This window comes from Pinus tabuliformis, chromosome 6 (assembly GCF_031772625.1).
Source record: "Pinus tabuliformis cultivar Carrire ecotype Pingquan chromosome 6, CPIR1, whole genome shotgun sequence".
NCBI classification, from domain to species: domain Eukaryota; kingdom Viridiplantae; phylum Streptophyta; class Pinopsida; order Pinales; family Pinaceae; genus Pinus; species Pinus tabuliformis.
In genome coordinates this window covers 2,065,749,278-2,065,772,530 of record NC_142292.1, presented here as the reverse complement: position 1 = coordinate 2,065,772,530, position 23,253 = coordinate 2,065,749,278, and the positions used below count along the sequence as shown (strand labels likewise).

Here is a 23,253-nt window from a genome sequence, read left to right as displayed (position 1 = left end):
ATCCTCAAAGGTATACAGTGCGAGAAACCTAAAAACGGGGGACAGCGTGGCCCTCAAGGTAATAAAAAAGGAAGAAATTTTGGCTAAAACGAGTAGGGTACACCGCATCAAGGCAGAAATATCTGTGATGAAAACACTGAGGCATCCCAATATCATGCAGCTGTACGAAGTCATGGCGGATAAAAACAAAATATATTTTGTGATGGAATATGTCATCAGAGGAGAACTGTTACAAATGCTTCTAAAGGAAGGAAAAAAGTTGGACGAAGTCGGAGCAAGAAAATATTTCCAGCAATTGATCAGCGCCGTGCACTTCTGTCACAGCAGAGGTGTTTACCACAGAGATCTGAAGCATGACAAATTGCTTTTAGACGATAAGGGGAACATTAAGATAGTGGATTTTGGGCTAAGCGCCATGAAAGAATATGTGGGGAACGACGTGTTAATGCACACTCGTTGTGGAACTCCCAGGTACTTCGCACCAGAGATTGTAAACGGTTCAGGTCATAATGGTGTGAAGGCAGACATATGGTCGTGCAGAGTGATTCTCTACATTCTCTTATCGGGGTATCATCCGTTTACTGAATTTGATTTGATTCCTTTGTATAAGCAAACGTGTAGTAGAAACTTCAAGTTTCCGTTGGAATCGTTTGGGGAGGAAGTGAGTTCGTTGTTATTTCAAATGCTGGACCCTAACCCTAATACGCCGATTACCATATCACAAGTCATGGATGTTCCATGGTTCGGGGTTGGATTTGACGATAATATGTCGGCGCAGTTCGATTCATTTGATGTCTATTGCCAAAATGTCATCTGCCCTGACGACCTGGGTTAGGTCTCCACAGACAACAAGGGCTAAGAGCAAAGGCTCCATTTACTGTTTTCTTGGTCTAAACAATTAGATATAAATCATAAGGCCTTCGAAAACGAGAGGAAAAGCTTGCCGTTGGGTGTATCACTGGTCAAACGCTGGGTCATACCGGATCAGTTTACTTGTGTACGCTAGATCATACAATACAACAAATCAATTTACATGTGATCATGTTGTTTGGACTTCGGTCATGCCATTTGGACAGTTTTATATATATATATATATATATATAAAATTACGTATTAAAAAAAATTATATAATTATGATTATATTATATATATAGCTTATAATTATATAGTATATATATAATTTATAGATAAAAATATATATAGAGAGAGAGTTATATTAATTAAAAAAAAAAAAAAAAAAACAAAGGAAATAGTACTAATAAGTTACCTGACGAATCAATGACCAAGTTGTATACATCGACAGCGACTAAGTGAAGAAAACCCCAATATTAAAGCTTTGAGGACAAAGCTTCTGAAGGGAGAGGCTATGTTATGAATATAATTCATAACAATTAGCTAAATAAAATAAATATAAATATTAAATAATTAAATATTATTCAAGTTAATTAGTCATTAAATTAAGTGAAAAGGCATGTCTAAAAGACATGCCCATTCACGAAAGGTCACCTGCTGAGGTATAAAAGCAGGGTCCTCATTGTACATTCAAATCATCTTATACGTTTATATATATTAATAAATTATTATATTAAATACCTTCTGTGTATTTTTTTATATTAAAGTCTACAAGCTATCAAGTTTTCGTGTTTCAGCATAAGTTTTTATGCTACATACAACATCCGAATGCCAATCCAAGAAATGATAAATCACTGGTGCAAATAAAAATCCAAGCTTCAAGGTACCAAATTCCTTCAAACCACTATGTTTATTATTCTCCTTGAATTGTATATATCGTGCGCTTTTCCTGACTGTCCAACCTCAGCGTTGGTTCTAGTACAACGTTTAAAAAACTCGCATCATAGATGGCAATCCTGAATGATAATTCTCAACTCTAGATCTTCGATTAAAACTTTTATAACGAACTTACAAAGGGTTGCCCGTTAAAGCTAGTCCAAGATGGCAATTTCCAGTTACATTCAAGCCTTTCTTTCAGGTTAAAATTGAAGGCCTTGAGCTCCTTTGTCGATCTGTGACAACCTCGAAGTCTGCCAATCAATGACCGGAAAAATGTTTTGATGCACAAACAAACACAATGTATGGCTGGGGATCTACTCTCCTTCCTTGAGGTGTTCTTCGCTTTGTTCTACCCTCAGTCCTTGGGGAACAACTCCTCATCACCATCCTGCTGCAATCAAACCTATGACGTCTAACATGGAAACCAGTTACATTATTAACCACAAGGTCAATGATAAATTGTTTTCGTTGTAGTTGATCGAACTTGTGGCCTACAATGTGGTATTTATAATTTTCACCAATCTACTACAGAGTACAAATCTCATCTCACTCATGATCTCAGCCCCGTATGTGGAACTCAATCTATGCCAATGGCCACAAAAATGATATGCACCTGTGCACAAATTAATTTTCGTTCTCTAGCTCATTGCTCAGCCTCTCCGCGAATCTGAAGTCCTCGATTCCCCCACAGATTGGTGACAAACTACCACATGATTGTTCAACCTCCAAGAACGTGGCTCTTACACTACTATATTTCCTTTCAGAGCTTATCATCGTTGCCACAAGAGAGAAATTTGTATATAACGAACTTTGCCTTGTCAGATATTCGATCTTAGTGCACATAACTTTGATCTAATGTGACCCAGGTTCAACTCGGTTGTTATGAATATAATTCATAATAAGTAAATAAATAAAATTAATATAAATATTAAATAATTAGATATTGGTTATGTTAAATAGTCATTAAGTTAAGCGAAAAGACATGTCTAAAAGACATGCCTAGTCACGAAAGGACATCTGCTTAGGTATATAAATGCGGGTCCTCACTGTAACATTCATCACTTATACATTTTATATATATTAATAAATTATTATTATTAAATACCTCGTGTATTTTTACATTCAAGTCTACAAGCTATCAATTTTTATGCTTCAGTGGTATCAGAGCCATGGCGCACAATATAATCATGCGGGTCTTTGAACGTAGTTCGCCGCACAATATGCCATTACGTTCACGTCCTGAATCCATGGAGAATTTTAGTAAAATTCAAGAAGCATTTCAGCGTTTAGAAAAATCATATGCAGAAGTTAAAGCATGTCGAAAGGAAAGCGATAACAAGGAAAATGATCTAGATGATGATTCCGATGAAGCTTATACAAATCAAGATGAGGATTTAGATAAAGCTGATCTTGATGTGAATGAGGATGATCTAGATCAAGATAATGATTCTGATGTAGCTGATATAGATCAAGAAGATTATAATGTTGAAAATCCAGATGAAGTTGATCTTGATGTGGATGAGAATGATATATATCAGGATGATGATCTAGATGAAAATGATGTCGATGAAGATTATGTAGACCAAGATAATGATCCAGATGAAGATGATGTGGATGAGGATTGTCTTGAGAAACAAGAAAGATGTGAGGTCGAATTTTTGTGGAAGCTGCAAGAGCGCCCACTAGTAGCAAACTTAGAAGGCCTAGGATATCCACCATGTTGCAATGCATAGTTTAATGTTTTTTGTTTCAAGGATTTAGCCCAAATATCAATCATGGAAGATGATCGTGCCAATGGGTGCAAAAAGAAAGAAGTAGATATCCCGGAAGCATCGGTATCTGTTTCTTCTAATCTCGTAGTTAATCCCAAGAAGAGAAAAGTAGGAGCGGTTGTTTCAACAAATTCTTCCCACGATGTTGCATCAGCAAAAAACATTGATCCCAAAGAAAGCATCAAGAAACTTGTCTAGACTATTAGAAATTATGTCAAAATTAGTTCTACACTAGAAAAGGTTGTGGAAGCCATTCAAGCACTAAAGGAAATTCTTGGTAATAAGAAGGAGCACACAGAAATGATGCTTGAAGAGGGGGCCATTTCTGTTATAATTCAACATCTTAAAATATCTTCCGCTTTTGAAAACCTTCCAGTGGATGTCGAGATTATGGACGCAATTGCTCTGGGTCTCTTGAAATCTCTTCTGAACACAGCCCTTGCTGCACCTACGGACGACATCTCCATAATTATAGTGAAGTTCCAAAATGTGGGACTTTCCGTCACTGATGTAGTTGCTTTGTCAGGTGGTCATACAATCGGGCGAGCTCGCTGCACAGTGTTTGTAAACAAAGTTTACAATTTCAACAAAGCAAGCAAATCGGATCCCACAATCAACTCTCCAATGAAAGGATTCATGATGGCATTTTGTTCAGCGAATGTTATAGGCATTGCATTTGCATTTGCATTCATTCAATGCCCCAATGCTCAGCTGAGCCCTACCTTTTACCAGAGTACATGCCCCAACCTTACCAATACAGTGGGGCAAGTCATCCAGCAAGCCCTACAAAATGATACAAGGATTGCGGCCTCTCTCCTTTGTATGTATTTTCACGACTGCTTCGTTAATGGGTGTGATGGATTTGTTCTCCTAGATGACATGCCCACTTTTACAGGGGAAAAGACCGCTGGTCCTAACAACAATTCCCTCAAGGGTTTTAGTGTGGTTGACAATATCAAGGAAGCAGTATAAAGTGCGTGGAGTGGAACAGTTTCTTGTGCCACCATTCTTGCCATTGCTACAAAGCAGTCAGTCGTATTGTTCGGCAGCCCATCGTGGAGTGTGCAATTAGAAAGACAAGATAGCACCATTGCAAATGCAACTGTTCTAACAACCCTCCCGTCGTTGCACCGATACCACATTGTCAAGATGCATCTGCGTAGACATACCGACACCATCGACCGCTGCAACGGTTTCGTTGTCTGCCTCCGGTGCCTTCCTCCTCCCGACTGAATACGCTGCTCCGCGTCCCCTCCCCATTGTGCTTTCCCCCCGTGTTAGGTCCCTATAATACTAGTGATTCCCCCATTACTATTGTAGTTGTATCCCTTATTAATATTGTTGTGCCCCCATTGTCCCCATATTGTTATTATTGTGCCCCATAGAATCCCTCTATTGTTATTTTTGTGCCTTTATATTATTATTGTTAGGTCGGCTTGGTTATATTGTGACCCCTTGGACTCCTATATATAGAAAGGAGGTTTTGTCATTTGTAACATCCAAGAATTTTTCATTTGTGTAATGTAAAAGAGGTTGCCCTCTCGAAGAGGCTGAATTGTAAGGCGTTCATCTATCTTTTCTATCTTTTAGTGAGTTGGTTTCATAACATTTGGTATCAGAGCTTTGGATTCTAGGGTTTCGCTGCTCCAAATAGGTCATCGTGGAATTTGCGCTATAACTTTTTTCTGCGACGTTTCAGACGCTACAAAAAAAACCCATTTGGGCTGAAATCGTTCTGAACCTCGGGTCCAAATTTCAGAGCTTTTTGCGCTATATTTGCGGAGATATGATCTGAGGAAGTTGGCCTTTTTGCAGACTCCCAAATTACATTCCAAACAGGTGACCTGGGGAAAATCTTCATAACTTTTGTTTTGAGCATCAGATTAAAATTTCGTAAGAAGTTACAGAAAGAGGACAGACTGTAGTTTCCTGTGTATATTTTTTAGATCCGAAGGTCAAAACAGTGACACATGGCACTTCATACAAGTTCGCTCTTCTGAAAAGGTATATAATCAGGTCATCTTGGGAGATTGTGCATAACTCTTTCTTGGAGAATCTAAATTTGATCAAACTAGTGGCATTGGAAAGAGGACGCAGAAGGCTACGACAGGTCGTAATTTCAAAACTAGATGATCCGAAATTACAGAGATACATCAGATTCAATATCGAACTCCTACAAAGTGAAAAAAAGTGTGTAGTTTTTTTTAATTTTTGCATAAGCTTGGTTTGAAAAATTAGTTTGAAGGAATTCAAAGGGCATAGTAAAGCATTATTATCCGTAACTGATGCCCCGAGGAAAAAAAATGCAAACACCTAGTAAGCAACCTGAAACCTCTAGCATGACTCATGAAGAAGAGGAAGAAATGCAACATGATATATCAAAATTACAAGACCAAGTGCAACAAATGTCACTCACACAAAAAGTAACATAATCTATGATGGATGGTTTAAAGAAAGATGTAGAAGCTAAGATGTATAGCTGGAAGCTAAGATGAATGACGTGGAAGATAAGATGGACGATTTGAAGACAGGCATGGAAGATTTGAAGACGGATTTGACAAAGTTTCTGCAAGAAATGCTTACTAATGGTGAAAGGGTAGTAAAAGAAACTCATGGTGAGAAAATGTTAATCATGATTTCATAGACTCTAATGTTTGATCAAAGAACCACCATATTCCAAAAATCGATATGAGGAAGTTTGATGGCAAGGATCCCGCAACATGGATACTACAGATGGAGCAATTTTTCGATCTCCATAATGTGCAAAACACACAAAAGGTACATATTGCAACTTTATATTTGGAACCAAATCAGTTTGTATGGTATCGATGGCTTTGCTCTCGTAAACAAATTGTCACTTGGGCAATTTTTACAGAAGAAATGACAGCACATTATGAGGATACAAAAAGCAACACTTTTTTAGCCAATCGATAAGTCTCAAACAAAAGGGTTCAATGATGGAGCACATTGAGGACTTCCAAAAATTGAACATAACAGTAAAAGATATTCCAGAGGAGCATAGGATTGATGTGTTCATAAGGACTTTAAAGGATAATATCCAACATGAGGTTCACCTTTGGGAACCTGATTCATTAGAGAAGGCATTCAGGTTAGCAAGAAAAATGGAAAGCAAAATTATGGCAACCAAAAAACCTACCACTCACAACTATAAAGATGGAAGTGTTGTTACCCCTAGCCTTCCACAACCTATAAGGTTGACACCACAACAATTGGAAGAAAAAAGAGCAAAAGGGCTTTGTTACAGTTGTGATAGCAAATACACTAAAGGTCATAAGTGTGCTGAGAAGAAATTATTCTACATAGATTGTGAAGAGGAGGAAGAAAATGAACAAGAAATGTCAAAAGAAGAGGATATACTCCAGGAACAAACCCTAGATAAAGAAGTAATGAATCCGACCATATCTTGTAATGCATTGGCTGGAATTACCACTCCTCAAACTATCAAGATAGAAGGTAACAGTGCCGATTGATTCAAGAAGTACCCACAATTTTATTCATTATAAGATAGCAAAAGAATTGAATTACTTCCTATATCCAACACTAGAGTGTCAAGTGATGGTTGCAAGTGGAGGAACCATAAATTGCTCTGGAAAGTGCCATAATATCAAGCTATCCATGGGAGAATATGTATTGAATAGCCCAATGCTTTCCATTCCAATGGGAGGTGCTGATGTTGTACTAGGAGTCCAATGGCTACAATCCTTGGGTACAATATCTTTTAATTTTCAAGAACTTTTCATGAATTTTTTTGCAAAAGGAAACGGAAGTTGAATTAAGGAGTATTGCAGGGAAACCAAGAAAGATAATTAGCTCTAACGGTATGACAAAGCTTCTAAAAAGGGAACAACGAGGTGTAATTGCACAATTATGTTCGCTAGATGTTTCCGCATCGAAATCATCTATTTCTCCAGATCTCCAAAAAGTCTTGTACAATCATTCCAAGGTATTTGAGACTCCCAAAGGTCTCCCACCTATTCGTGATCATGATCATGCTATTCATTTGATTCCAGGAAGTGTTCCTCCAAACATCAAGCCGTACAAATATCCCTATGCCCAAAAGAGTGAAATTGAACGTATGGTTGCAAAAATGCTAGAGGTTGGTATAATTCAACCTAGTCAAAGTTCTTTCTCTGCTCCAGCAGTATTGGTGCATAAGAAGGATGGATCATGGCACGTGTCCGGATTATAGGGAGCTCAACAAGCTCACTATTAAAGATAAGTTTCCCATTCCTGTCATCGATGAATTATTGGATGAATTGCATGGTTCAATTTACTTCACCAAGTTGGATCTTCGTTCAGGATATCGTCAAATCAGACTGAAGACATTCCGAAAACAGCATTTAGAACTCATGAGAGTCATTATGAATTTTTGGTCGTGCCTTATGGCCTTACCAATGCACCTTCTACATTTCAAGGTTTGATGAATTCCATTTTCAAACCCTTCCTTAGAAAATTTGTGTTAGTATTTTTTGATGATATACTAATCTACAGCAAGTCTTGGAAGGATCATGTTGAACATGTTGACAGGGTGCTACAACTATTGGAGGAGAAACAATTATATGCAAAAAGATCCAAATGTTTCTTTGGAGTACAAGAGGTGGAATATCTGGGTCATATTGTATCTCATGAAGGAGTTAAGGTAGACCCTTGCAAAATTAAAGCCATTAAGGAATGGAATATCCCCACATCCATAAAGCATCTGCGAATTACCAAGAGGGAAAGAGTGTCATCATGGTGGTAGTTGACAGAATTACCAAGTATGCACACTTTTGTGCATTATCACATCTATTTAAAGCCAGTACAATTTCTATTGCATTTATGGAAACAATTCAAAAGCTACATGGAAACCCAAAGATTATTGTAAGTGACAGAGATCCCATTTTCACTGGAAATTTTTGGACAAAATTATTTTCTTGTCTTGGTACTCAGTTAGTTCATAGCTCATCTTATCATCCTCAATATGATGGGCAAACTGAGATAGTAAACAAATGTTTGGAAGGATATCTTCATTGCTTTGTATTTGATAAACAGACACAATGGGTCAAATGGTTGCCTCTGGCTGAATGGTGGTATAACACTTCCATACTGCAACAAAAATAACCCCATTTATGGCACTTTATGGATATCAGTCACCATCCATCACATCATATTTAAGAGAAAATTCTAAGGTTCAAACAGTGGAACATCACATCGAGCATTAGCAACAAGTTCTCCAACTCTTAAAAGATAACCTCGTGTTGGCGCAGAATAGAATGAAACAATAGGCAAATCAACATCGCAGCGAAAGAAGTTTTGATGTAGGTGACTGGGTATTCCTACGACTACAACCATTTAAACAAATGTCCCTCAAGCAAGCTAACAAGGATAATAAATTATCACCAAAGCATTATGGTCCATACAAGGTGTTGCAAAAGATTGGTACTATGGTATATAAATTGGAGCTTCCTGCAGCTTCTCGAGTGCACCCAGTTTTCCATGTTTCATGTTTAAAGAAGGTTATAGGTGACAAGCTCCCAGTTCAAACAATATTGCCAGAACTTGATGAGGAAGGAAAAATTATATTGGAACCAGAAGCAGTCACAGAAATAAGAACTCGACAGCTACGAAATCGATCAATTTCGGAGTATCTCATCAAGTGGAAGAACTTATCCGCTGAAGATTCCACATGGGAGGATGAGAATTTTATACAGAAGCATCCAGAACTACTCAAGCGTTGAGGACAACACTTTTTTGAAGGAGAGAGGCATGTTAGGTCCCTATAATACTAGTGATTCCCCCATTACTATTGTAGTTGTATCCTTATTAATATTGTTGTGCCCCCATTGTCCCCATATTGTTATTATTGTGCCCCATAGAATCCCTCTATTGTTATTTTTGTGCCTTTATATTATTATTGTTAAGTCGGCTTGGTTATATTGTGACCCCTTGGACTCTTATATATAGAAAGGAGGTTTTGTCATTTGTAACATCCAAGAATTGTTCATTTGTGTAATGTAAAGGAGCTTGCCCCCTCAAAGAGGCTGAATTGTAAGGCGTTCATCTATCTTTTCTATCTTTTTGTGAGCTGGTTTCATAACACCCTGACAGCTCCCGCAGACTGTGGCCACTTCCGACAACCCCCACATGCACACGTCTTAAGACAAAGGTTGCCCTTGCCGTCAAGCGATTGTCCCGACATATTCCCTGTCACCCAATTTTCATACGTCTCCTCTGCCGTCAATTACCATGGCTCGCAAGTCACCCATCTCTGCCCACATGGTTCTCCATCACCGTGCTCCGCTACCTGCAACTCCTGGTCGTCGTGGTGAACCCTTGCCACTGTGAACGACCCCGACGTCATTCGCTCCAATCCCAAACTGTAGCACATGGTTAAAGCATTGCACCATCGAGTGACACCCAATCAACAAACGGTGTGACCATCGGTTCGTGGTCAAACGTTGCATCTACCGTGTGACCATCGGGTCACATAAGTCGATTTTTCTTTGTCAATTATATTACATAATGTAATATAGAGGGTTAACATATTAATGATAATAATATAATTAAATTAATTTTATAAATTCAATTAATTTAATTATATAAATTAAAAAAAAAATATCAGTAAAAAAAATATTATTATTAACAAAAAAAATTCAAGGGAATATCACTGATGAGCTATAAGACGAAAGAATGGCAAGATTATCCAGATTATATACATTGAGGCGGCAGACAGTAAGTGAAGAAAGTCCACAGCATTAAAGCTTTGAGGACAAAGCTTCCGAAGGGAAGGGCTATGTTATGAATATAATTCATAACAAGTGAGATAAATAAAATTAATATATATATTAAATAATTGAATATTGGTTATGTTAAATAGTCATTAAGTTAAGTGAAAAGGCATGTCTAAAAGACATGCCTAGTCATGAAAGGACACTTTCTTAGGTATATAAATGTGGGTCCTCATTGTAGCATTCATCACTTATATCTCCATGATGAACAATTTGGCCATGCTACTACCAAAAAAGGATGACTCGTCCCAACAACCTAATATGCTACATCATTTGCTTAGGCCCATAGAGCGATTTCAATCGGGTTTCAAGAAAACTCGACCCTTTATATTATACAGTTGCCTAGTTCAACAAGTGAATGGTTCAAGCAAACAAATTCGGCTAGGGTTTATGTATTTCTTGGCCTAGCAAATCAGCTTGACAATATTTTGAGCCCTAGATAAGGTTTCAGCACCCACAAAATAAAATTGGCCATGTTGATGAAATTACCCTTTAAATCCTCAAGCTAGCAGGAAAATCAGCTTCAATACCACTGTAATATCCTAAACCAGATTTTGCAATAAACTTCACAATTACCATCGAGACATTTTTAACAATGCTCATAGAAAAATGACATTGCCAGTGAATTTCTGCAAATTATTGATGTAGCGACATTTCATCAAACATGTTGGATACAAATTAATTTGAAACCCTTGTTTGATAGTACGCACAAGTAGAGAACTCAGCCTTATTATATTAAATACGAATCTGAATATACATGAGAACCCGTTTTGACACCAACAAAATGGCACAAACAGCTGAAGATATAAATGGCTGACAATAACACCTCCAATGAATTCGTTGATGCCCAATGAGAAACTCAGTTGGATCCTCCTTCAAGACTAGCTAGGGTGGAGCCTTTGACCACAAAAGGCTAGTTATTTTAATCAACTGGGGTGGGTAATTTCTCCAGCAAAGAAGATCATGCTCAAGGTTATAAGCCCTCAAGCAAGCTCCAAGAGCCAAAGTAAACAATCCAAGAGATATCCATACATGCCTAAAGAATGATCTTGACCTCCCTTTTATAATCTTTGTCCATCCCAATCCCATGGATAAGTACTCCATCGATACCAACACCATGGGTAAGCATTCCATGGGTGCCACTACCATGGGTACCAATACCATGGGAAAGTACATACATAATAATGTGACTTTATAAAATTCCCCCCATTCTCTTGACCATATTTTAATCTTATTAAATCAATCGTTCCCTTACGGTGATCACTTGAAAAAGGGATATGACAAGTTGTAAATAAGTTCATATATCCCATCCAACAAACTTTGGGATAAGAGCATGAGGCAAAGTTCTTTTGTTTTCAAGCATGCCTTGTATTTACTTCGCAATGGGAAACTCATACCTCTACAAGACCCTTTGTGGTCGATAGATAATTTCAAGTATTCAAGCTTCTCACTTTTAGCACTAAAAGGAAAACCGCTATAAAGAAGGGTACTCATACATGAAATCTACTTCCAATTAGGCAATGATGTAAAACCAATCAACAACATAGAAAATTACATGTCTAACAACAAAGGATCATGAGTTATGTATGGGATGAAATATAAGAAAGTGTAAGTTGTCAAACCATAATGGAAATGGAAAGAAATATCCACAAAATAATTGTCAAGGAAAACATTTTTTTACTGTAGCCTCAGTTTTCTTCACAGTGCAATGGTCTAAAAAATTAGCAAACTCCTCAAAGACTAAAGGGAAATGCTTATTAGTTCTCGACATGAAATCTTAGATCCATGAAGCAATAAAAAAGAGAGGAAGCTCTCCATTGCTACGCTTTTAAGAATAGTTGGTGCTGGATTGACCAAACCGATCACAAAAATGTATGTTGTCAAACCATAATGGACATTGAAACAAATATTCACAAGATAATTTTTAAGGAAAACATATGTTTTCTGAGTGTACCCTCACGTTTGCTCACAGTACAATGGGCCAAAAATTAGCACACCCCACAGAATGAAAGGCAATGCTTATAAATTTTGACATGAAATAGATGTTCTTCTTAAAGCCATGAAGCAACAAAAAGAGAGGAAGCTATTCACTGCTACCTTTTTTAAGAATAATTGTGCCGGATTGATCAAACCCATCAGCATCCTCAGCCTCATTTTCAAATCTGAATTTCCACCAGCTCCCAAAAAAGTCAATGACACGATCAAAAAAATTGCTTGCTATCAAAATTGTATAGATCACCATGAAAAGAGGATATATCCTGTTAAATCCTTGTCCAAAAAATGGGACAGCATCATCAATGTTACCCATCCTCTGCAAACACAGGCAAACATAGAGATAGAAATTAATGTAAAGAAACAAACTTCCAGAAGAAAACACAAACAAAAGAGATGCCCAAACTACAACTATCCACAAATTATTGTTATGGCATTTAAAATGTAACAAGTGCCATTGTAGGAAATGGCATAATAATGCTAAGATAATTGCTTAAAACAATCCAACCAACAAAATCAATTGCTTTGGAATGTAAATGTTCGGTGAAGAAGCTATCAAAAAGACGCAGTATATAAGAGACGAGACTCTGACAGTTGCAGAATTGATTCCGAGGTTCATTCGATGCTTCAGGAATCCAAGGCAAAAAATTGGCTTGGAATTCAAGGCATTTGGTTTGATAGAGACAGCACTATTACAATTTATCTCAAACACAGCAGCACTTCAGTTTATCTCAAACATTAGATTCTTCTAAAAACGTATACTACTTCGAGGCACATTCATTAAATATTCCAAGGTACATTGTAAGATATCAAAAAGACACATAACAGAGGAGGTTCCGACAGCTGGAGAAATGAAACTGGGGTTCATCAATTCATTCCTTCAGGAGTCAAAGGCCAAAATTTGGCTTGGGGTTCAAGGCATTTAGTTCAGTTATAGACACAGCAGTATTACAATTTATCTTTTCTTAATGGTAACTGGTGAATTGGTAATTTCAGGGGACTCTTCTGAGAAAGACCCAGGATCAAATCACAACAGCTGCCACTATTCACCTCAATATCAAGATATTCAAATTTTCCTGCCCCCTTCGGGCTTATAGGAATTACTCGTCACAATTTTCAACATGTTCAAATCTTTGCCACACCGGCTAACATGTCTCTGGAGAATAGAACATGGGTGGAGGGGGAAACTAAACCCACTAGCTACCACTATAGCTATTTTACTTTGAAAGCAGCATTACAATTTATCACAAACAAAGCAGCACTACAATTTATCTCAAACATTAGAATCTTCTTAAAACATATACTAATTCAAGGCACATTCGTTAAATTAGTGTTATAATCCACTTTACAAGGAATGAGCTGCTGTATTGTTCCATAACAAAATGGACAAAATACTCACAACTTGAGTTCTACTTTGAGCCGGATATAACTGTCATGTCAGAAAACGTATTGACCTATGAAAAAGTATCTTTTTCATGCATTTTGTTATTCAATAATTCATTCTTAATGTATAAAATACTCATTTGATAAGGCAAGATCTGGCAATCCCATCAAAAAGTGGTTACCAAGAATTGGTACAATAAACCAAGCCTTTAATGAAGGAAAAGGGATAACCACATGCAATTAATTAGATATTGGAGATTGTCTTGGTTTTGTTGGAAAAATATTTTAGAATAGCTACGTAAATGGACAGAATTCAGTTATATTTCCAGATTCCCAGAAATTGAATGACAAGAATCATGATGTATGGATGTTGAAGCTCAGAAATATTGTAGTCATCAAAAAGCTTTGGAATATTGCTAAGTTACCAAAAAAGTGGAAATAGGTGTGAGTTTTGGACACAACAAATGCGGAAATACCTGAAAATAGTAACATATTGGAGAACTTCCGGGATTTTATTGGAAAATTATTCTATAGTGACTAGAATTAAGTAGTGCTCAAGCTCAAGCTAGAACATGCTCTACCGATCAAAAAGCCTTGGCATGTTGTCAATATACCAGAAACTTGGAAATGGATACAAGTTTCAAAAACAACACCACAAATATTAAAGGGAACAGGGAAGCAGCAGGTGGGTGTATGTATGTGTGACTATGAATTAAGGAATGCCGAGAATTACATAGAAAAACATAAACCATCACATATTCATGATTCAAGATTCACACTACAAATGAGCCATCGCACAGCCTAAAATTGTATTTGTTTATCTTCTTTTAGGTAATATATAGCCAAATCATGCCTTTTAATTAGACAACACAGTCAAACAAGGAGAAAAAGACACCAAATGTTGCATGAAATCTAATGCTTTCATATGTTCAGGTGTGATCAGCCTCCAGTGCTAAAGTTGAAGAAGACACCATGGCCTGATTTCATTATCTGCCCACCTATCAGAAACAATGTTAACTCCTGAACTCTTCCAAGACTATTGGATGGGTTCAAAACACCTCTCCACCAAGGCCCTCTCCTGACCAAGCAATGTGATTCTCACCTTCTCAAAACTGGTGTTCTATAACCTTTTAAAGCATTATTCATGGCCCTCACCATCTGCAAATAAGCTGAATGAACAGCACTGAAAGGGATGCCACATGCATATATCCACCTGGCCTCTATGTTATCAGTTTTCTTAAATTCCTCCAATATCAAACATTTTTCCAATAGGCCTGGGTTGTAGATGTTGATATTTAATGTACCCTGGACAAGTGGTTTCCCATGGGTTAGTCTCTACCTAGGAAAAAATGTCCAAAATAATTATTTTCCTAAGTGTGACTTTATAAAGTGAAAGTGACTTTATAAGTGGTAAAGTGTTAAAATTGGCAACTAGGGCCAAACTCCATGTGGGTCATCTTATTTATGACATCTGATATTTTTTCTTGGATCCCTCTCCTCGAGAGCTGTAGGATTGATCTAAAGACCATCCGATTCCGATAAGTATTCATGGAGTTATGAATTTATTTGTGTTATAAGACAATTCGTCAAGGTCGGCCAACAACCAAATAACCCACACACGTGCTCAACGTTTTAGTATAAAAGGAGATGGCTTGAGGTTCATTTCACACACTCTTTTCTCTTGATTTCTCTCCACTTGTATTGGGTTTTAGTGTGAGAGAAATCTAGGAGGAAAAAGCCCTAGCTGTTGGAGGAAAGGAGGCTGCCCTAGCCGCAGCAAAGAAGACAGGCCAGCGAAGCCATGGAAGGAACCTCTACGCTACCTTAACACTGACCTAAAGAAGCCCTATCCGCAATCCTAAGGATGCCCTAGCTGCAGTCCTAAGGATGCCCTAGTGCGTGAAGGAGGATAAGCCACAGCAAGAAGAGGTCAAGGTAGCGAAGGAGTTAAGGTCAGTTTCAGGGCTAACCGAGTTGCTGTTAGAGGGCCGACGAGCTTAACTTGGAGGCCGAGTTGAAGAAGGGTGAACGCAGGTCTGATTGGTGCAGTAAAAAGGTAAGGGAAGTCTGTTTTGAATGGGTTGTAGGTGACAACAAGGACTGTGGTAGGCCACAGGCCTAACCACTTCAAAACAGGGACAGCGTGGAGAGGTTTTGGGCTAGATTTGTGCCCAGAACAGCAACACGTATGTGGAGGACTCTTCCTTAGTAGGACCGCAAAGATTAAGAGTTGTTTTGGTGGATGGTTAAGGGTTGTTGCAGCATGACCAGATGCCCTAACCAGTCACAATATAAACAGCAGTGAAAGCAGACTTAGAACAACAGTGTTTAAGGTTGTTGGGTTGCTGTAGGTTACAATGGGACAGCAACAACAACGTGCAGCAAGCACATGGCAGCAATAGCATGGTGCTGCAATCGGGACAGCAGTATGGTGCTGCAATTGGGACAGCAGCATGGTACAGCAACAACAATGGGACAGCAGCATGATAGGACAACACAATGATAGGACAGCGCAATAACAATGATGGGACAGTGCAATAACATGCTAACAAATAGGACAGCAATGACATTGTGCAGCATGGCAAATGGGACAGCAAGGATATGATGCTTGGTGGAGCATGGCAAATGGGACAGCTAGGCAATGGTGCTTGTTGGAGCATAGCAAATGGGACAACAGTATGCCAAACATGGAATTGCAATGTCACTAACAGTGGGACAGTTGTATGCCACATGGGACAACAGTGGCTAGCATGGTGCAGCTATGGCACATGGGACAGTTGTGGCAACATGGTGCAATAATGACACATGGGACAACAGTGGCAGCATAAGGTGCAGCAGTATGATGTGTGCAGCATGGTTATGAGGTCCAGCATAGTGATGATGAGTGCAGCATGGTGCAGCACGGTGAGGTGCAGCATGATGATGAGGAGCAACACAATGATAGGTGCAGCATGGTGATGGAGTCACTTGGGAAAATCAATTGAAGCAGCTTGTCTTCAACTGAGTTCAGCTACCTCATGTATCATCTACATAGAGATGAGCTATGCCCTTACTTAGATAAGTCAAAGTGTTGACTTCTGTCGTATATGTACTATCTCTCTCTCTCTATCTGCTGAACTATTGAAGAAACAACTAAGAAGAATTGATCAAGGGTTTCCCCACATTGGGGTTTGTCCCTGGCTAGTGCCACATCTTGTATCCTCTTGTCTTAGCTTGTCTTCTGCGATTTATGTTTACGTTCTATATGCAGTTTACTTTAATGTTGATTTGATTGCTAATATGGAAAAGATATAGAGCTAACTATGAAAATTGAAATAAATTGTTCTAAGCATAGAACATACCTAAAATTTAACATAAAGTCAATGTTAAATTATAAAGTGAAAAATGACTTTATACATAAAGTACAATGTGGGTACTTTATTTAATGGGTGAATTAAAAAATAAAAAGTGAGAATTAAATACACATTTATTCTCATCCCTTGATCTAAATGAATCTGAACCATTACATCTTAGGGTTGCCCAAATGTCATTTAGGGAAACAAAAGAGGGAAAAGAAAAGGGAGCCTGCATTTGTTGTTCATGAATGCAAATTGGAGAAAGGAAGCTGAGAGCTGGAGAAAACTTCTGAAGGAGAAATTTGTTGCAGCAAGCTGAAAGAGTGATTTCTAGGCAAAGCTAGGCACGGAAATCAAGGCATGGAAGACAACATAAAGTACAGTACGAACAACATTTAATGTTGTGAGCTACAAGTTGTTCGAGAGAAGTTTTTGAGAGAAACAAAAAAAAATAAAAAATCCATACAGTCCATACAGCAGTACACAAATCCGTACGAAATTTGTACCGTACAGTATGTATAGTCCACATCCGTACAATACATATTTTCAGCTTCAAGTGGGCATGGAAATCGAGGCAAAGTGGGCATGGTTTTCAAGGAGTTTTGGGCTAAAGAGATAAGTTGTATTTTGTTGTTTTGTTTTGTCTGCAAATGTATTTTTCTTCAACTTGAAAGATAAATAAATTTGAAGAGATCTCTAACAGATTTTCCTCGGAGAAGATTGAAGGGGTTTTGCCTGGGTCTAAGTTGACCAAAAACCTGTGTGCATTTTTATGTGTGTTACTGGTTTGTTTATGTCCATATTTCTTTTCAACGTGTATTGACAGTCCCATGTGTTTTAATCTGCAAATTTCATTTCTAGAATTCTATACATTGAATGTATGTTTATGGGAAAGGGCATTTAACTGAATGGGAGTGATAAGGTGAAACTAAAACCCGGTTGGGATTGCAGGAAACTTTTTAGTCATCAAATTTCAACATGGTATCAAAGCTACAAGCTGAAAATTGCAGTTTGGACAGCAAATAGAAGTTTGGGACAGCAAACAATTGTTTGGACAACAAACTGAATTTTTGAACAGCAAACTCAGTTTGGGCAACAAACCGATATTTTGGGACAACAAGGTTAAATGTCACACAGACTGAACTTTTGAGACAGCAAGGTGTTTTGGAAAGTTCATTTCACTATTTCTTGGTTTTGTAAATTTTGGACAGCAGTCATGGCCATGTTCTTAAGGATAGAGGACAGACTGGATGGATATCCAACTTGTTTTGAAGGACAGAATTCAGACAATGTTTGAGGAGGCAGCAGTTTGAGACATAGTGCGGCAAGTGGTTGTACCTCCTACTTGTGCATATGAACTTGTTGAATTCACAAAAAATAATGCAAAGGCAAAAAGGATTTTGATGGACAGTCTAAAGGATCATGTGGTTCCTCAGGTGAGAGGAAACACATATGCATATCAGATGTGGACAGCTCTAAGCACTCTCTATCAAAGTACCAATGAGAGCAAGAAGATGGTACTCAAATAACAATTGAAGAACATCAAGATGACAAAGGCTAAAAGTGCAATTCGTTATCTTGGCAGGGTCAAACAAGTACGTGATGATTTCACTGTTATTGGTGAGGCAATTGCACCCACAAAGTTAGTCAGGACTCAGGATAGTTGAAGCGAGACTTCCTAAGTCTTGGGAGGTCCTTGGAGATGTTGTTACCTCTAGGGAGAATCTTCCCAATTGGGACAAATTTTGGGATGATTGTGTGCAGCATGAGATACAGAAGACTGACAATGGTGGGGTGAAGATAGCAGATGGCAAGGATGTAGCCTTGACAGCTAGGGGGAAGAACAAAGGGTAGGCCAAGAAAGGGGCCTCAACAGATGGGGCTAAGGGAAAGGAGAAGAAGAAGAAGAAAGATACGGATATGTCCAAAGTCAAATGTTGGGCGTGTCAGAAGATGGGACACTATGTTGCTACATGTCCTGAGAGGAAGAACAAGGGGAAGAAGGGTACTGCAACTTCAACAGAGGTGGAGCAGTTTGCTTCACAGTTTAACAAGGACTTTGCATTTATTACTTCTACATCTAGTAGGAGTACATCATCCGACGTGTGGTACATAGACAGCGGGACTTCCCGCCATATGACAGGTGCACAGGAGTTCTTTTTAGAGCTTGCAAATAAGGCACTTGACATTGAGATTGTACTAGGGGATGACCGCACTATGAGAGTTGTTGGTCTGGGGACTGTGACCTTTGAGAGGGAGTCTTTGCCTCCTTTGAAGGTCATGGATGTTTTGTATGTTCCGGGGATGAAGAAGAACTTCATTTCAGTGTCTGCTATGGAGGAGAAGGGGTTTGACGTCACTTTCTCAAGAGGGCAGGTATTGATGCATCCTTGGGGAAGCTTCCATCACTTCGGCCATGTGATTGGAGTCTACTCTGGGAAACTATACAGGTTCATTTTTCAGTCAGCAGGAGAATTGGTGAGTAGCACATCTGGTAGCACTCACACTAGTACCACCAGCAGTAAAGACTTGTGCGCGTAATGGCACCAAAGTTTGGCGCATATGCATCATGGAGCTTTGAGAGTACTAAGGGAGATCACTACTAGAGTTCCTGATTTCATGTCGAGCATTATGAGGTCTGCAAAGGGTCTGCTTTGGGCAAGTACACCAAGTTACCATTCCTAGCGAGCGACAACAAATCTATAGGTATACTAGACTTGATTCATGCTGATCTTAGTGGTCGTATGTCTCATGTGTCTTTGGGAGGCTATGAGTATTATGTTATATCCATTGATGACTACTCTAGGAGGACTTGGATATATTTCCTAAAACCAAGGGTGAGGTTTTCGGTCACTTTAAAGAGTTCAAAGCTCTTGTGGAAAAGCAGACAGGTAGGAACATTTGGGTCTTGAGGTCAGACAATGGTGGTGAGTACACCGATGGTGGGTTTTCTGACTTCTATGCACAGGAGGGCATTAGGAGAGAGTTCACAGTTCCTTACAACCAACCCCCAACAGAATGGGGTATCTGAAAGGAAGAACAGAGCTATTGTTGGGACTGATAGAGCGATGATTCATGATCAAGGGTTACCTTTGTTTTTGTGGGTTGAGGCCTGCAATACTGTTGTTTATCTTCAAAATAGGAGTCCTCATAGAGTATTGGGGAATATGACTCCAGAGGAGGCTTTCACTAGAGAGAAGCCTCATGGGGGACATCTTCGTATCTTTGGATGTCTCACATATTCTTATATCCCCGAGGAGGAGAGAACAAAGTTGGAACCCATGGCAGAGAAGGGTATCTTTAATACAACGAGACTTCGAAGCCCTATCTGATCATCATTCCTTCTAAATGGAGAGTGGTGATTAGGAGGGATGTGAAGTTTGAGGAGAGGAGGGCCTATTGAAGATCACAAGAGTATGATGAGAGAGAGAGTCACAGACTTCTCCTCAGCAGGGGGTCAAGTACAGGGATCAGGACCTCAGGGTTCTGGAATGACTGGTATAGGAGGTACTTTAGTGTCAGTGACGTCTAGGGCACCAGTGGTGAGTTCACCGAGCACTTCTTTAGAGAGTCCACTAGTACAAAGTTCACATGGCACTTCAGTTGACACAGGCACAGGTGTCAGTACGGGTTCTTCAAGGACAGGTGCTGGTACAGGCACACCAGGGTCAGTTGGCAGACCTTCAGGTTCACCAGACTAGGGGGCAGAGGATGAGGTTCCCTATGGAGAAGCTTCTTCAAGGAAGAGAAGGCCCAAGTGGCTTCAAGACACCTTGAAGGAATCGGAGTCTGTTCGTCCTCCGAAGAGGGTGAACAGGGAGAGTTTGCCACCTGAGGGCTACCAGCATTGTTGACTTTGAGCCTACTAGCTATGAGGAGGCTGTCAGCTAGGAGGTATGGAGAGAGGCTATGGTGGAGTATGCCTCTATCATTAAAAACATTGTCTGGGAAGTGGTGCCTAGGCCTAAGGGCAAGTAAGTTGTGACTTCCAGGTGGCTCTACAAGATCAAGCATGTTGCAGATGGCAGCATTGAAAAGTTCAAGGCGAGGTTTGTGGCTGGAGGGTTCTCACTATTAGAGGGAGTTGACTATGATAAGACCCTCGCTCCCATAGATCGGTACACTTCTATCCGATCCCTTATTTCTATTACTGCAAAAATGGGTTGACATACCAATCAAATGCATGTGAAGACTGCCTTTCTGAACACGGTTATAGAGGAGGAGGTGTATGTTGTGCAGCCACAAGGATTTGAGGTACTTAGGCGGGAGACCCATGTTTGCTGATTGAGGCAAGCACTCTACGGACTTAAGCAAGCTCCGAGAGCTTGGTATTCGAGGATTGATACTTACTTGCAGCAAAAGGGTTTCACGAAGAGTGATGTAGATCCAAACCTCTACTACATTGTTGTAGGGGATGATCTGTTCATTCTTGTGTTGTATGTTGATGACTTGTTCATTACTAGGGCAGAGAAACTGATTAGTGGTTGCAAGGAGGATCTTGCTATGGAGTTCGAGATGAAGGAATTGGGCTGATGCATTACTTTTTGGGGCTTGAGGTGTGGCAGGAGGAGGGGCATATCTTTATGGGGCAGGGGCAATATGTTGTGGAAGCATTGCGCAGATTTCACATGATAGACTGCAGACCCATGTCTACACCTATTATCAGCAACTGGAAGAAGCTTCATGCTTCAGATCCTAGTTTGGTGGATCCCACATTGTATAGGCAGCTTATTGGATCCTTGATATATCTGGTCAACGCTAGGCCAAATATATGCATTGCAGTGAACACACTTAGCCAGTTCATGGTTGAGCCCAGGAGGGTGCATAGGGTAGCTGCAAAGCACATTCTTCGCTACATGCAGGGGACTATTGATTATGGTCTAGACTGTAGGCGGGGATATGGAGTGAGGTTGGCAGGTTACATAGATTCAGATTGGGTAGGGTGTGCTTCTGACAGGTAAAGCACTCCAGGGTGTTGCTGTGAAAATTCCTAGGCTCGAAGGAACCCCTACTGCAGCAAATCTGAATCTAGTTTACCTACTTGATTTTTAAATTTACATTCATCAAGTTATTCTTTTGAATACTGAAGAAAATTACTTCTGCAGCCTACACTAATTAAATATTTGATCTCATGAAACAAAAAACAAAGCAAAGAACAAGATACATAGGACACTTATTTTTGGTCACAATAGTCCCCGGAAAAACCCAATGCAGGAAAACCAGTGCAGCAGCTCTGAAGGTTTATTATTATGCAGGAGAAATATTATTATTATGTAGGAGACTAGGATGCTCATCTAGCATTCCTTTGCAGAGAAAATACTGGCTGAAAATCTGAGTGAGTTTTACCTCACTTCACCAGGCAAAATTCTGGTTGATCCGGCATAAAAGTGGTTAACCCCAGCTATTTCTACGTTGGCTCTGCATCAACTCTCCCAACTGTTCCGGTAGTTCCAACAATTCCAACAGTTCCCGGCAGTTTCAGCAATTCACGACAATTCCAGCAATTCTCGACAGTTCCAATTGTTCCGACAGTTCTGGATTCTGCGTGACATGCAGCTTTTCTGCGTCAACTCTCCCAGCTACTGCGTCAGCTCTCCTAGTTGTTCCAGCAGTTCCCAGCAGTTTCGGTTGTTCCATCAGTTCTAGATTCTGGGTAACAGGACACTTTTGTCTGTCAACTCTCCCGGCTACTACGTTGCCTCTCTGCAAACTCTCTCCACCTCTCTGTCAGTATTCTCCAAAAAGTCCTTCCAGATTCTCACTACCCCTCAGCTACAAGATCTCCCCAATCGGTTTTCCTCCTGAGAACTTCTCACCTTAGAAAATCGATTTCCTCAATCTCTCTGTGTGTTTCCAAATGAACCCCAAGCCTCCATTTTATACTTTTCCTATTGAGTCTTCAATGGTCGAGATTAAGTCTCTAATCAACGGCGAAGATTAAAACATGACTTGATCCGCCTTCTAGATCATTCTCACCCATATTTTGATTAATGCCCATTAATATTTTAACTTCCCTAAGTTTAGACTTAGGAACTCCATTAAAAATATTAATTAATTAATAAAATACAATCCGGGTGGAATTTCACCAAACGGTTTCTAGGTTCTTTAAAACTCATGTGCCTTAGCCTCTCCACCAATTTTTATGGCTAGAGTACCTCCGATGCTACCAAAAACTAACAGTTGCTTCAGATT

At 39.4% G+C, this 23,253-nt stretch overlaps 1 protein-coding gene across 1 annotated transcript in view; it reads right to left on the bottom strand.

Annotated features, from left to right (window-relative positions):
* The window catches only part of LOC149267510 (LMBR1-like membrane protein), a 320,754-nt gene that overhangs the window by 86,356 nt on the left and 211,145 nt on the right, over window positions 1–23,253 (bottom strand). Inside the window, exon 12 of the mRNA XM_089433288.1 lies at window positions 12,449–12,662. Within this exon, the coding sequence (XP_089289414.1) occupies window positions 12,449–12,662 (214 nt within the window). The remainder of the gene's footprint in view (window positions 1–12,448; window positions 12,663–23,253) is intronic.